The 15,040-nt window shown below is 44.7% G+C and overlaps 1 protein-coding gene across 8 annotated transcripts; it reads right to left on the minus strand.

The window, feature by feature from the left end:
* smarcc2 (SWI/SNF related, matrix associated, actin dependent regulator of chromatin, subfamily c, member 2) lies at positions 1-13,866 on the minus strand. Of its 8 annotated transcripts, none has more exons than XM_021569293.2 (25): positions 13,706-13,866; positions 12,734-12,853; positions 12,505-12,590; positions 12,200-12,275; positions 12,011-12,103; positions 11,522-11,591; positions 11,292-11,361; positions 10,170-10,245; positions 9,523-9,776; positions 9,250-9,392; positions 8,812-8,871; positions 8,495-8,663; positions 8,334-8,405; positions 8,048-8,161; positions 7,777-7,930; positions 7,563-7,682; positions 7,388-7,450; positions 6,934-7,192; positions 6,505-6,666; positions 6,291-6,352; positions 6,018-6,144; positions 5,738-5,901; positions 4,488-4,622; positions 3,982-4,360; positions 1-3,358 (listed from the first exon to the last, which is right to left on the minus strand). In XM_021569293.2, exons 1-25 carry the CDS (start codon positions 13,814-13,816, stop codon positions 3,294-3,296), a joined length of 3,204 nt encoding a protein of 1,067 aa, XP_021424968.1. In that variant the 5' UTR covers positions 13,817-13,866; the 3' UTR covers positions 1-3,293. The 8 variants fall into 8 exon arrangements, with proteins under 8 accessions (XP_021424968.1, XP_036806310.1, XP_036806308.1 ...); XM_036950415.1 differs by having other exon boundaries at positions 6,291-6,349; positions 9,268-9,392; positions 9,529-9,776; positions 12,200-12,281; XM_036950413.1 differs by having other exon boundaries at positions 9,268-9,392; positions 9,529-9,776; positions 12,200-12,281.
* Positions 13,867-15,040: the final 1,174 nt, after the last annotated feature.

Consider the following 15,040-nt stretch of genomic DNA (forward strand, 5'->3'; position numbering starts at 1 on the left):
TTACGAATGGCATAACACTTTATTGATATGTAAATTCACCCAACCAATAAGAATACATAAACATCGAAAACATAGTTCTGCAGTGGCAAGTGGAAACATAACCAACATCGTTACACTAGGACTGTCTGGGAGTGGTCTGAGCTGGGAGGGGAAAACTGAAAGCTAGCTGTTATTGGCAGAGAGGTTTGGAACTCTCTTTCTTATTGGTCTACAAACTAATTTACCACCTGGGGTTGTCAACAGGCAGTGCAAAACTCCATCCACCAAAACAGGCTGAAATTTCAGGCGGTCTTTTCAAGCCACTCTTAAAAGCGCATTATCACCATTTCCACAGTTTTACAGTTTTTTTCCAACATCAATGTGGAAATATATATATATATATATATAACTTAGGAAAAATCAGTTTTGATTGCACAGGGCCTTTAAACAAAATCTCTTTCTTTGAGCAATTGTATTAGTATAAAATAATATAATTAAAAACAAATATATTGCATACAATACAGCTCAGTATTTGAATTATTTCTTTTATGCAGTCATTTTTGCTCGTCTTTATCCAGGGTGTCAATAATTGCGATCCCCACAGTAGCAACAATGACCAAACTATACACGTCACGTCATCTTCATTTATTTGACTTTCCCCAAAAAATTGTAAGTAAAACCTTCGCATATATATATATTTTAATTCAATACGAACGGCAGAGCAACTGTTGACACTCATTTGGCAAGAGTTTGACTGAGGAAAGGTTAATTTCTACTGTATAATCAATGCAATCATTGCTATCGTTAGCAACCATGAAAAACAAACAGAAACAAGAAACTGAACATACACACGTATTTCATATCACGAAATCCACACAATGCAATAATAGAGACCAAAGCAGTCCATCCATGGTCACGACTGTAGTGAAGTTTCTAACACTGGCTATCTGGACACAAGTTGTATTATCAGAGTATATGTAGACACTGTCAGAGGAGTGGGTTTGTGTAATGTGTTGCTGTGTCATCATTTTCTACTTCTGTATGAGAACAATGAGCATCCCAATTCCTCAGCCTTTGTAACAATTCAAATACAATGGCACAAGGGGGTTAGATGGAACTGAACTGAAGGAACAGTGGGGAAAACACACCCATGCTCACAGTCACACTGATTGAAAGGTCATGGAGGCCTATCAGGATCGCGCACATGACAATGAGGGAGGGGATTAGAGGTTACATAGATAATAAAATACAGCAATAAAATGCAAACAATAATATCAAAGAAACAAAAATGGAAAACCTGACAGTCAAATATTATAAAAATAGATAGGATACATAGAGAAGATATTGTTTACAGATATTAAAGGACACAATTGTCCTCTGTAAGCTGAACTGACTTCTCAGATTCCTTGATTTAGAAAGTTATTTTGTAACATTAAAGCCACTTCCATCACATACTAACAGCTTCATGCGAGTTGGACAGGTTATTGGAAAACACAAAACAAACTATAAAAATCAGTGGATTTCCAAATGTCCGCATCCCACAAACTCATATGGAGAAAATTGCAAACCTAAAAAAATGAACAGAGTTGTGATGGTGATACCTGCTATCTTTGAAGTTGCCAATAAGGTTCTTCCGGAGCTATATCCAGTCATTGTTTTAGAGTATCATCTCTACAATGGTATGATTCACTGATACTGACTAGCCATACTGGACATACTGACAAACACCATCTTATTTGTGCAGTTACTGCTAGGCTTATGATTATGCTCTGCTCTGAGCATGTGCAACTGTTTCAGAAGTGCTTCAGATGTTAAACTTAAAAAACAAAGGGCTCTGTTCAATCTGTGTTGCTGAAGTGTTACAGATTGTGCGATAGCAATGTAAAGGTCATATCTGATTGAGCTGACATATGCAGTGTTTACTGTGAATGCAGTCTCCGCTAACATTGCCTTTACATTTCAATCACACTGTAACGCTAAACTTTTGCTATATGGATTGAATCGAGCCCAAAATAGAGTTCAAATAAGGCCTTTTAGGACATTGTGTCCTAGAGGACACTGACTCTGGGGGTGTGGCCCTTCATCAATACTTTAAGTGGTTTCTAATGCTCAGTCATGGAGGGATTTTCTGTTCCAATTGGAACGAAACATTCGTAACAGAAAATCCAGTTTACAGTACATAGTCTTAATAACAAATGGCAATAGGGCAAGATGAGACGGTTTCCACGCAGAATACATATCATTACAAAAGAGTAATACCATTCGTTCATCCTTTTTCATTTCCCTAACACATACTTTGTTTCAGTTTACGATACATCTAACCAACAGACCAACCCCAATGCTCTAGAACAGCACATTCACACACATAGGGCAACAAGCAGCCAAACCAATGAAATAAGGTGACCTAGAACTGAGAATCTCATATTTGGAAACTATGACGTCGTAGTAAAAGTTCAAAACAAGAGAGCAGCTAAGTGCTTTAGGTCAATTGAGTTAGGGCTCTATTCAATCTGTATTGCTGAAGTGTTACAGATTGCGCAATAGCAATGTAAAGGTCATTTCCAGATTGAGCTGACATATGCAGTGTTTACTGTGAATGCAGTCTCCGCTAACATTGCCTTCACATTTCAATCACGCTGTAACGCTGAACTTCTGCAACGCCTATTGAATAGAGCCATTAATAATGCTTCATGTCTCTAGATATGGCCACCGGGGAAACATCTTTTCAAAGTGCAAATCTTTTTTTTCTCTTTTATAAATTCCTACCAGGGGTACCGTGGGTGAATAGGTAGGTAGGTACCTCTGGGAACATGGTAGGACATCTGACTACAGTAAACTATAACAGGAAACGAAAGCACCAAAGCACCACTGGTCAAAGGACTGCTCAGACAAGAGCCTTTTAGTTCTCTTCATATCCTCAGGTCAAGTGGTGTATTTACATGACCATTCTCTCTTGGTTTAACCTTGGGCTCTGATGTGAAAGTCATTAGGCAACTTATGTCTGAAAAAATGCCTGGGGGACTGTTAGTTTGAAAACCGATAAAGTTCTTCATTGGTATTTTCTTGTTTAGTTGAGGGGGATCTTTATATTCACTCTGGTAAGGTAAGGTAGACTTCAGTGAAATGTTTTTGTTTTGCTTTTCTTTCTCATGTAAATCGTTCAAAATGTTAAACATGATCAAAGTTTGTTATATGTCCTTCAGTTTGACTTCTTCATTTTTAGATTAAACAGGCAGGATTCATAGGTACAAAGTGGTCAATGTCATTCAGTTTGCCAGGACCCTTTCTCTCACTCTCTTCTTCCCTCTCTCTTTTCACTGTGGAGGGGGAACTGGGGCTGAGGAGTGGTGTGTATCCTCAGGTAGAGGGGCACTAGGCTCTGGGTTCAAGAAAAGAGAATAACACACACACACACACACACCAAAAACAATAAGTCACAGTAAAGTTCAAGTTGATTCCAGTGGCTCATGTGATTATTATTATTTATTTTTAATCCCTTTTTCTCCCCAACTTTGTGGTATCCAAATGGTAGTTACAGTCTTGTCTCATCTCTGCAACTCCCATACAGACTCGGGAGAGGCGAAGGTCGAGAGCCGTGCGTCCTCCGAAACACGACCCCGCCAAGCAGCACTGCTTCTTGACACAATACTCGCCTAACACGGAAGCCAGCCGCACCAACGTGTCGGAGGAAACACTGTACACCTGGCGACCGTTCGCGCCCGGCCTACCCCCGGAGTTGCTAAAGCACGATGGGACAAGGACAACCCGGCCGGCCAAACCCTCCCCTAACCCGGACGACGCTGGGCCAATTGTGCGCCGCTTGATGGGTCTCCCGGTTGAGGCCGGCTGCGAAACAGCCTGGGATCGAAACAGGATGACGCAAATAGCACTGCGATGCGGTGCCTTAGACCGCTGCACCACTCAGTAGGCCCACATGATTACTTTTGTACAGTATTAGCTAAATACTGAATTCACAGTTCGATAACACAAAGTGTGACTCACCGTGGAGTGTTGGGGTGGTGCTGGAGTGGGCCGTGGGGGGCTGGCCTGGCGGGCGGGGAGGTGAGGTGTGAGGACCACTGGGGGGCGGCTGGGGCTCAGCAGGCTGGGCAGAGGAAGGGATGGAGGTGGTAGGGGGTGCTGGGCTGGGAGCTGGCTGTGGTGCAGGGGTACTGAGGGTTGGCTGGGACTGGGTGGCTGAGGGGCCCTGGGGTGGGGGTGGGGGGCCAGTGGGGGCCGGGGCGGAGTGTGGGCCTCCAGTCTGGCTGTGCTGCTGGATCTGTTGGAAGTGCTGCTGACGCGCCCTCATCTCTGCATATTTCAGCTGCTCCATGTGGAACGACTGACGGTCTGCCAGTAGCTGCTGCCTCTGGTACTCCAACTACACACACAACACACACACTCACAAAGGGTAAGAACATGTATATGCACACTCCAACCAACAAAGCAAAACAAACAAGTCTACTTAAACTACATCCCCCATAACCCTTCACTTCTCATTGACTCACCGCCTCCCTCTCTCGGTCCATGATGGTCTCCAGCTCTTCAAAGTGTCTAAGTTTGATCTCCAGCTTCTTCATCTGAGTCTCCACCAGCAGAGCCACCAGAGACTTGATCTTCCTCTCCTCCACAGCAGCCAGGTGCTATGGAGAGAGAAACACAGAGAAGGATGGAGGGGGAGATAGAAATGGAGACGGGGGGGGAGAGAAAATGTATAGAGGAGATCAAGAAAGAGAGAGAAGTATGGATGTGAGTCATCTTTTCATGTGAAATGGCACAGACATATTGAACAATCCCTGGTTGATAATCAGTATGAGAAACAGATAGGGACAGATATGATTTAACCCCTGGGGGTTGGCTAGGAGAGCTGATCTAGGATCAAGTGCATCCTAATGTAATCTGGAATGAATTGCAAAAATATCTGAAGCTGGAGACTTATATTTCCCTCACTAACTTTAAACATCAGCTATCAGAGCAGCTAACCCATCACTGCAGCTGTACATAGCCCATCTGTAAATAGCCCACCCAATCTACCTACCTCATCCCCATATTGTTTTTATTTACTTTTCTGCTCTTTTGCAAACCAGTATTTCTACTTGCACATCATCATCTGCACATCTATCACTCCAGTGTTAATTTGCTAAATTGTAATTACTCGACTACTATGGCCTATTTATTGCCTTACCTCCTCACGCCATTTGCACACTGTATATAGACTTTCTTTTTTCTATTGTATTATTGACTGTATGCTTGCTTATTCCATGTGTAACTCTGTGTTGTTGTTTGTGTCGCACTGCTTTGCTTTATCTTGGCCAGGTCGCAGTTGTAAATGAGAACTTGTTCTCAACTAGCCTACCTGGTTAAATAAAGGTGAAAAAAAGTTTCTTATTCATTATGATCCCAAAGGCAAAACTGACCCTGCAGATGTAGGATCTTAATTTTAGCCAGTTTGCTACAGCAGGAAATTAATCCTGCAGCAACAAGAAATGTGATTATAATTAATGGACCTTTTTTGTAGGGGTTGATGCATTTTTCGTTAGGGCAAATCAAGTCTGACATTTTAAAGTGGGAATTACAAACTTTAGAAGCCTTGCACACTGCTGCTGTGCAAGAAAATCCTCAGCAGCAAAATAGTGATCAAATTAAGATCCTACACCTGTAGATCAGCACTCCTACTCTGAGAAGTTTGATAAATACAGCCCCTCATCCTAGATCTGTGATTAGGGGGATCATGCTAAACACGGGTCAGAGGTCAGACCTTGGCTTTGACGGCAGCAGCAGCCAGGGCAGAGGCAGCTGCGGTAGCCAGGTTCCCCTCTCCCACATCCCGCTCCACCTTAGCCTTCCTCTCTCCCTCACTCTCTCCTTCTCTCTGGCTCTCCTCCGAGCCCTCCTTCCCTTCCTTATCCTTCTCTCCATCACCTAATGCAGAGAGGGAAACATAGAAGTCACACATAATTAAGTGTCTGTAAAAAAGTTGACTATTTTACAAAGTTTACAGAGATACATTCAAATTCAGTCACAGACATAAACATTACCCATCTCCGAGTCGGTCTTCTCAGCCTCTTGCTCTCCCTCTCCTTCTCCATCTCTTCCTCTCTCCTCCTCCTTCTTCCCGTTTTCTCCTTGCTTCTCCCCCTCTTCCATGGCTCCCTCTTTGTTCTCCTGTTATCACCATGGGGACAGGGACAAGGGTCAACACCTGAGTATAAATCATCACAACCTAGACAATTCAGACCCAGACCGTAGCTGGTTTCAGAAGACTCGACCACATAAACACAAGTAAAGTAGAAGTCCTAAAGACACCATACCTTGGTCTCCCTCTTCTCTTCACTGGATTGGCTGTCACTTTTACTCTCCTCGCTGCTCTCTTCTGGAGGCAGAGAAAAGACAGATGAGTTGTCAGCAAGCCTAGTGTCCTAAGTGCACCCCACCGGAAACTCATTTCTCTTCATTGACATACAATACATGGAAATATGACCAAAGACAACTATAGTTTTAGATAATAGTAGATGGAAGCTGCACCAGGTTTTTCTCCCTCCTCCAGGCTGGTGCCTGCGATGCCGCTGCCTTCCAGGCCGTAGAGGGGGTCCTGTCTGCCACTGGTCCGCGCCGCCTCTTCCACCCTCCTCACATGGGCCTCCACCAGTGCTGCTGGGACCTCCTCCTTCATACGGGAAAACTCCTCTGAGAGAGAGGGGGAGGGAGGAAGGGAGGGAGGAAGGAAAGAGAGATAATGAACGGTGGTAAAAGAAGCAGGGAGATGGTTCTGAACCGTTGAAGGCTACACCAAATACACACGCCACCTCTAAAAAGTATCTCTTGAGAAAAAAAAGATCCAAAACTTCCAAGACACTTCCTGGTAAATAAAGGTTAGCTAAACAGCTCTGACACAAATCAGGCCAGCCTGTACTCTGTGTGATCCAACGGTTATTTAGTGAGTTGACCTCTCACCCAGGGCAGATTTGGCGGCTGCGGAGGCCACGCGGGGGTCCACCACGGAGGCCAGGAAGGCCACTGTGCTCATGACGGGGTTGCCTGCCTGGCTGAAGGGGACGGGCTGATAGGCCAGGGGGCCCAGGGACGAGGACGTGTCCTCCAGGTATGGGTCCTCGATGGGCAGACGCAGGAAGTGTAGGATACACTCGTCCTGGGTACGTGAGCCCACGTGCTCCGACACCTTGTTCCAGTCATCCTTGTACATCTCTAGACCCTGAGAGGTGAGGGGAGAGGATAAGATTGATATTAATAAGGATGTTATATTAAGCCCTAGGTTACATTTTCAGATAAGTTATTTGTGTGTTTTTGTTGTCGATCCTCTCAACACTGTTTCAAGGTTATTTGGATTTAAAGGGCATTCTATTGAATGGTAATAAAGTGGATGAGACAGAGCTGTGCTGTTAGTTACCTCTAGCAGCAGTAGTGTCTCCTGTTCAGTCCAGTCTCGCATGGCGCTGGCAGCAGTCTTACTCTGCAGACAGGAAGAAGTAGCATCCCCGTAACACACCTCACTACTCTTTACAGATAGCTAGCTACACAGTGCACTATGATCCTCATCAGTCCTGCAGTGTTGTGAGCCATACCTTAGGAGGCCCAGTCTTCTTGCTGTACATGTCTGTCCTCAGGCCAAAGTTCTGCAGGTCGGCTGGCTGCTTCTCCTTCACCTTGTCTGGGAAGGACAGAATCTGCTGGGCCGCCGGAGTCTGGAGGGGACAGAGAGAAGTGGAGTGAAGCTACAGTCAAATAGAGGCATCTAGAACCAAAATATAGAAATAACCTGTGTGTGTGCCTGTGTACCTGGGAGGCCTTGGGCTGCAGGGGCACCAGGCTGGAGGGGGTGTCAGCCAGGACGTGGAAGTGGGAGGTGGGCGGGGGGCCCATGGGGGTGGGCCGGCTCTCTGAGTCCACCTGGTAGTTGATCAGACCCCACTGCTCCAGGAACGCATGCACCCTGAGGAAGAGGAAGAGGAGAGAGGGATAAATGGAGGCGGTAAATATTACTGCATGAAGTAGATGAAAAGACAATGCGACTGTGGTAAATGTCCTGTGTGCACTGAGTCCTCCCGACCTCATGATGGCGCACACATCTCCGGCCAGGTTCCTACGACAGGCGGTAGAGGTAAGGTACTCCTGCGGGTTCAGCCTGTAAGTGTCTATCATGAAGTTCCTATAGGCCAGGTAACTGTGAAGAGAAAGAGAGACTCTCGTCATTGGTTATGCAGCTAAGTTACTCCAAACTCCAAAGCTGTTGGTCTCTGTATAACACAGAAGAGTGTACATGTGTATTAAGCTAGGCATGTGTAAAAATAATAATAACAATCATAATAACATTATGTTAGCATGTGTTTACTCACATCTCAGGGGTTTTGGATTTGTTCTTGCCGTTGAAAAACTCTGGGAGGGCTCTACGCTCGATAGCATGGACACTGGAAAAGACAGAAAGAGGTCAAACATACATCATTGATCAAACTATCATCATTGATGGTCGGGAGAGACGCGTAGATGTGTAGCCTACCTGTTGTAGTCAAACCAGGCAGCATAGCTGGGGATAATGATGTGGTGGGTCTGCTCGGTCACGTTGTCCTCATGGAGGTCCGAACCTTTCACCGGCTCTCCCTTCACACTCGGAGAGCCCTCCTCCTCCTCCTTTCCTGCAGTTTCCATGGATTCATCCTCTTGCTCATCTGTTCAAGAGATAAAATAGGAGAGAGTGAAAATACAGATCAGGGGACAGATAAAGGATGGAGAAAGCTAAAATATTGTAAGAAGTGACCTCATCCTGCAGACAGTGTATATACACTGAGAACTTATTAAGTTGTTCAGGGAACTCACCCAGGTCTGTCATGGTACCTCCCTTTACTGGTGTTGACTCAGAGTCTTTCTTAGTGTTGGCTACACACACACACACACAGACAGACAGAGAGAGAGAGGTATGGGGGGGAGAAAGAGAGAACGCGAGAGAGAGGGGTATGGGGGGAGAAAGAGAGAAAGGGGTATGGGGGAGAGAGAGAGAGAGAGAGAGAGAGAGAAGGGTGTGGGGGGAGAGAGAGAGAGAAAGAGAGGGGTATGGAGGAGAGAGAGAGAGAGAGAAGGGTGTGGGGGGAGAGAGTTGCATTTCCTGTGATACAACAATTCAGTTCAACCCCTGACTTTGTCACAATGATGATGAATACTAACGTTTTAACCAATGTAAATATCAGGAGGACAAGCCAATTGGCTGAGTCTAAATCTTCAATAAATATATATATATATATACATACACACACGTACGTGTGTGAGCATGTGTACCTGTCTTAGGTAGGGTGACCTCCTCCACTGCAGGTACAGGTGATGGTTCATCCAGATCTTTAGTCAGATCCTCTGGCTCCTCCTCTCTCTGGCCTCGCTTAGACTTAGTGTACGGGGTGGTGGGCCTACACACACACAAAGTTAGTCATTATGTGTATATCATTTTAAGGCTTATATTTCTTAGTCATTGTGTATTTCAGCAATCTACAGATCTCCCAATGTATTACACAGTAGTAAACAAAGGGTAACACACACCCACACCCTTTCTTTGTGTTCTTCTTCTTGCTCTCCTGGGGTGGTGGGGTGGGCGAGGGGGAGGGCGAGCGCTTCCTCTTCTTGGCACTGCCGGGCTTCTTGTCACGACGCTCGTCCCCTGGGGTGGTGACCTCATCCGTCAGGGTCTTGGCTGAGATTCTCTTCCTCTTGGGGCCCCCCTCCCCCACCTCATAGTCCTCCTCATTCATCCACTCATTAAACTGGTCAAGGTCCAGGATCCACTTGGCATGGACCTGAAGACACAGTTTATATGGTGTTCATTTAATGTAGTAAAATGTTATATATTGGCTATAAAAAAACACAAACAGAGAGGAGGGAGAAAGAGCGAGAGAAAAATAGAGACTTAAAGAGAGGGGAAGAGAGAGGATGTGTCCGAAACCTGTCTTGCCTACTACTTACTAAAACAACATTCTGTGTACTCAATGTACTACATACTATTTAGAACGTACTGTTTAGTAAAAATGTATGCAGCAAGCAACAAATATCAACAGACAATGTGTCATCTAATGCGCAATTGCGTTGTTTCCCGCCATTTGTTCATTATGGTACAGCCCCGTCCCTTTATCTGACTATCAGCTCACACAGAAAGACACAGAAAGAGAAGAAGGAAGGATGTGTGTGCCGACCTTCCTGGGTTTCTCTGGGCTGGGCGCTTCTTCCACAGCAGCCTCCACCTCACTGGCTGAGATCCAGGTGTCATAGCTGAGCAGCAGGGGACAGAGGTCAGAGGTTAGACTAGACTAATGTTTCTAGTGCACCACATGTCAACACATGGTGCTATAACACAGGCTGAGAAAACAGTGTGAAGCTCAAATGGTAAAGGAGATGTGGGTATGGGATAGAGAAAATGGTAAAGGAGATGTGGGTATGGGATAGAGAAAATGGTAAAGGGGGATGTGGGTATGGGATAGAGAAAATGGTAAAGGAGATGTGGGTATGGGATAGAGAAAATGGTAAAGGAGATATGGGTATGGGATAGAGAAAATGGTAAAGGAGATGTGGGTATGGGATAGAGAAAATGGCAGTGTACTTTCAATGCGTCTGCACCCCAAATTGTGACATTTAAGACACATGGTGCCATGCGGCCAGCAGAACACCACCCTGCATCCCACTGCTGGCTTGCTTTTGAAGCTAAGCAGGGTTGGTCCTGGATGGGAGACCAGATGCTGCTGGAAGTGGTGTTGGAGGACCAGTAGGGGTAACTCTTCTCTCTATTCTTAAGATCGAATCCCAATGCCCAAGGGCAGTGAAAGGGACACTGCCCTGCGTAGAGTGCTGTCTTTCGGATTAGATGGGATGTTTAATGGGTGTCCTGACTCTTTCTGGTCATTAAAGGTCCCATTATCGTATGAGTAGGGGTGTTAACCCTGGTGTCCTTGCAGAATTCCCAACCTGGCCCCATTTCCATCATGGCCACTTAATCATCTCCCTCATTCCTAGTTGGCATATATCACTCCTCACCATGCTAGCTGTTGTATGATGAGCGTTCTGGCACAAAATGGTTGCCATGCATCACCCAGGTGGGTGCTGAACATGTGGTGGATGAGGTGTGTTTCCCCCTTACTGTGTAAAGTGCTTTGAGTACCAATGTAGAAAGGCGCTATATAAATCCAATCCATCATTATTATTATCATCATCATCATCATCCTGGGTTTCCATGGTGTTAGAGCACCCTGTTCTGCACAAGGCTTTATCCGAAGGTTGTGTTGACGTTGTCAGGCTGAGGCCCCAATATGGACAGTCCCTACCTGTCAGGATAGTATCCCCAGTGGAGCAGCACCTGCTTGTCTCTCTTCATTACCAGACGCACCCACTCCTCTGAACCAACGGGGGAGGGGAGAGGAAGAGAGAAAAATGTCTCTATGATCAATCCATTAGTCTAGTTAGCTAATAGACCAATTCACTTTCCAGGCATACATTCAGAACAAACATTCTGGCCACCAGATAACGTTTGATCCATAATGTTAGACTGACTCACCCTCCTCCAGACTGGCAGGGATGGGAACCACCACATGGGAGCTGGACGTCTTGTCTTCAGTCACTGAGCCCTGCAGGAGACAGCAAACACACTCTGCTTAACTGTGTTGTACTGTATTGTATTATATTGTGCTGTATTGCATTGTGCTGTATTGTTTTGTATGACGCTGTACTGTAATGTATTGTGCTGTATTGTTTTGTACGAAGCTGTACTGCATTGTATTGTACTGTATTGTGCTGTACTGTATTGTATTGTTTTGTATGAAGCTGTACTGTATTGTATTGTACTGTATTGTATTGTGCTGTATTATAATGTATTGTATTGTTTTGTATGAAGCTGTACTGTAATGTATTGTAATGTATTATTTTGTATGAAGCTGTACTGCATTGTATTGTACTGTATTGTGCTGTATTGTATTGTTTTGTATGAAGCTGTACTGTATTGTGTACTCATACAGTTTCATCATTAGGTCAGTGAAGACAAGCCTACCTGGTGCCTCTTGATGATGTCCTTCAGTTTCCCCAGTAGCTTGGCCTCAATGTCAGAGCTCAGGTAGATCACTGGTCGACTCAGACAGTTGTTCTGATGGACAGATGCAGAGAAAGAGAGAGTAAATAAAAAAAAAGAGAGCGACAGACAAAGAAAATAGTTTTCCAAAGAAGACAAGGGCAGACGGACCTGTACTAGAGATTTCTCGATAGTCATGAACATCTCCACATTGCGGTCCATCCGAGAAGGATTCTGAAAGTCAAACCTGCGCCTGCCATGAAGACAGACAGGAGTCAAAAATCTCACACAACCTCATAAAATATTTCAATAAAAATGCATCATTGTGAAAATGAAAACGTCTCAAAGGATCAGTCTATTTGGTTTAATCTTAATCAGAACTTCTCAACCATACAACTTAGTGGGTTAAACTCATTTGAGGGGAGTGTAAGTGTAGTGAGCAAAACAAAATATGCAGGCTAGAATGAAACTCTTACCAGCCCTGATCGCTCTTGAACTTGTAGGCTGCAGCCAGAATGTGGCAGAGAGCCCCACCAGACTTAAAGTCCAGGAAACTCTTCATCTGAACAGAAAGACAGAGGGTCAGATACACTATTAGAACAGTGGAATAGGGGAAGCACAAGAGCAAATTGTGTGTGTGTGTGTGTGTGTGTGTGTGTGTGTGTGTGTGTGTCTGAGCACATGTGTGCGTGCAAGTTCTCTCACCGGCAACCTGGTGAGAGGTGGGTTGCTGACATGTCGTCCGAACACCTCCTCCTGAAACTGCAGCAGCTGGACCACCAGGCTGGACAGAGACTTGTTGGTGGGGGGCTCCGCCTGGATGTACTGAGGGACAAGAGAGAGAAAGGATTTACATGGAAATATCAGGATAAATATACATTGTAACTATGTTGACATGCACATCATCATTATTCTGGTATTATCCCATATATTCAAGTATGGTGTGAGTGAGTGGGTCTTAGATAGATCTTTGATAGTTGGAACTGTACAATTAACAAAAACAGAGGTAATTTGATGGTCAAAGAAATTATAGGTTCATCTATGTGAATCTTTGTATTCTTTCTGTCTGGCCCAGGTTGAAAATGGTGGGGTTGAGCGCTTGCTCTGAGACAATAGACATGGCTTTTTTGGCAACACTATAATGAGAAAATCCTTCTCACCATCTGGGGGTAAAAGGAGCCGGACCATGAAAACTCATGGCGCTTATATTGCCCTAAAAGACCATGGAGTGAAATGGGGTGAAAGAGAAAACTGAAGGCGCCGGTAAAAAAAAAAAAAAACTGTTTAACATCTGGATTTGTGCACTTGCGCTGGCAGGAGTAGGCATCTGCAATCCATGAAATTACCGTTAGCCAGCTAGCCAGCTAGCTAGCTAGGTTCCCTCCCCTCCCCCGAACAGCAACCCCCAACACAGGCCATTTATTTCCCTCTACTAAATGGGTGTAGAAACATCCACTTAAAACATATCAAGTGTCCATGTCCATCACGCGGCACGATTCCTCAGCATCCTTTTGTTTCCGTCTCGTGAATGTGTGGATTAAACAACTGGACTATACTGCAACCCATCTCATCATACCCTCACTCGCCTGCCCACTCCTTCTACTGTTAAGATTGCCCTCTTTCATTTATGATCATATGAATGAATGTATTCATTACAATAACAAAATACAGCAGTACCTTTTTATAATTCTTGCCCAACCAAACGCGGACATTGTCGAACTGCGAGACTGTATCAGACGCTTCGAAATATTTTACGTTCGGGCCGCCGTCTTTCTTCCGCACCGCCATCTTTGTCTGCAGAATGTCGACGTCGACCGCCGCCCCGTGGTGGAAATATGACATTGCAGCCAACGGGCCCATTAATACCGCTGTAGTTGCAGTAAATGTACTGCAAGCGGTGTTGTTGTATAAAGAAAATTCAGTTTAAAGGGCTTTCACCCAGCCAGCATGTATATATATATATATATTTACAGTACCAGTCAAAAGTTTGGACACATCTTCTCATTCAAGGGTTTTTCTTTATTTGTACTAGTTTCTACATTGTAAAGACATCAAAACTATGAAATAACACATATGGGAAAATGTAGTAACCAAAAAAGTGTTAGACAAATTAAAATTGATTTTAGATTTTTCAAAGTAGCCACCCTTTACCTTGATGACAACTTTGCACACTCATGGCATTCTCTCAACCAGCTCGGAATACTTTTCCAACAATCTTGAAGGATTTCACACATTTGCTGAGCACTTGTTAGCTGCTTTTCCTTCACTCTGCAGTCCAACTCATCCCAAATCATCTCAGTTGGGTTGAGGTCGGGTGATTGTGGAGGCTAGGTAATCTGATGCAGCACTCCATCACTCTCCTTGGTCAAATAGCCCTTACACAGCCTTGAGGTGTGTTTGGGTCATTGTCCTGTTGAAAAACAAATGATAGTCCCACTAAGCGCAAACCAGATGGGATGGTGCATAGCTGCAGAATGCTGTGTAGCTATGCTGGTTAGTGTGCCTTGCATTATAAATAAATCCTTCACAGTGTCACCAGCAAAGAACCCCCACACCATCACACGTCCTTCTCCATGCTTCACGTTGGGAACCACAAATGCGGAGATAATCCGTTCACCTATTCTGCGTCTCAGAAAGACGGTTGGAACCAAAAATCTCAAATTTGGACTCATCAGACCAAAGGACAATTTCCAACGGTCTAATATCCTTTGCTTGTGTTTCTTGGCACAAGCAAGTCTCTTCTTAGTATTGGTGTCCTTTAGTAGTGGTTTCTTTGCAGAAATTCGAACATGAAGGCCTAACTCACACAGTCTCCTCTGAACAGTTGATGTTGAGATGTGTCTGTTACTTGAACTCTGTGAAGCATTTATTTGGGCTGCAATCTGAGGCTGGTAAATCTAATGAACTTACCCTCTGCAGCAGAGGTAACGCTGGGTCTTCCTTTCCTGTGGCGGTCCTCATGAGAGCCAGTTTCATCATAGTGCTTGATGGTTTTTGCGACTGCACTTGAAG

The sequence above is a fragment of the Oncorhynchus mykiss genome, chromosome 17, assembly GCF_013265735.2.
Source record: "Oncorhynchus mykiss isolate Arlee chromosome 17, USDA_OmykA_1.1, whole genome shotgun sequence".
Classification (NCBI taxonomy): domain Eukaryota; kingdom Metazoa; phylum Chordata; class Actinopteri; order Salmoniformes; family Salmonidae; genus Oncorhynchus; species Oncorhynchus mykiss.

Coding starts and splice junctions, on each gene's coding strand:
- smarcc2 (XM_021569291.2), bottom strand. CDS start 13,816: ATGGCGGTGCGGAAGAAAGACGGCGGCCCGAACGTAAAATATTTCGAA. Junction 9,777..10,169: donor GCCCAGAGAAACCCAGGAAG/GTCGGCACACAC, acceptor CTGTGTCTTCAG/GTCCATGCCAAGTGGATCCT. Junction 3,359..3,981: donor CACCACCCCAACACTCCACG/GTGAGTCACACT, acceptor TCTTGAACCCAG/AGCCTAGTGCCCCTCTACCT.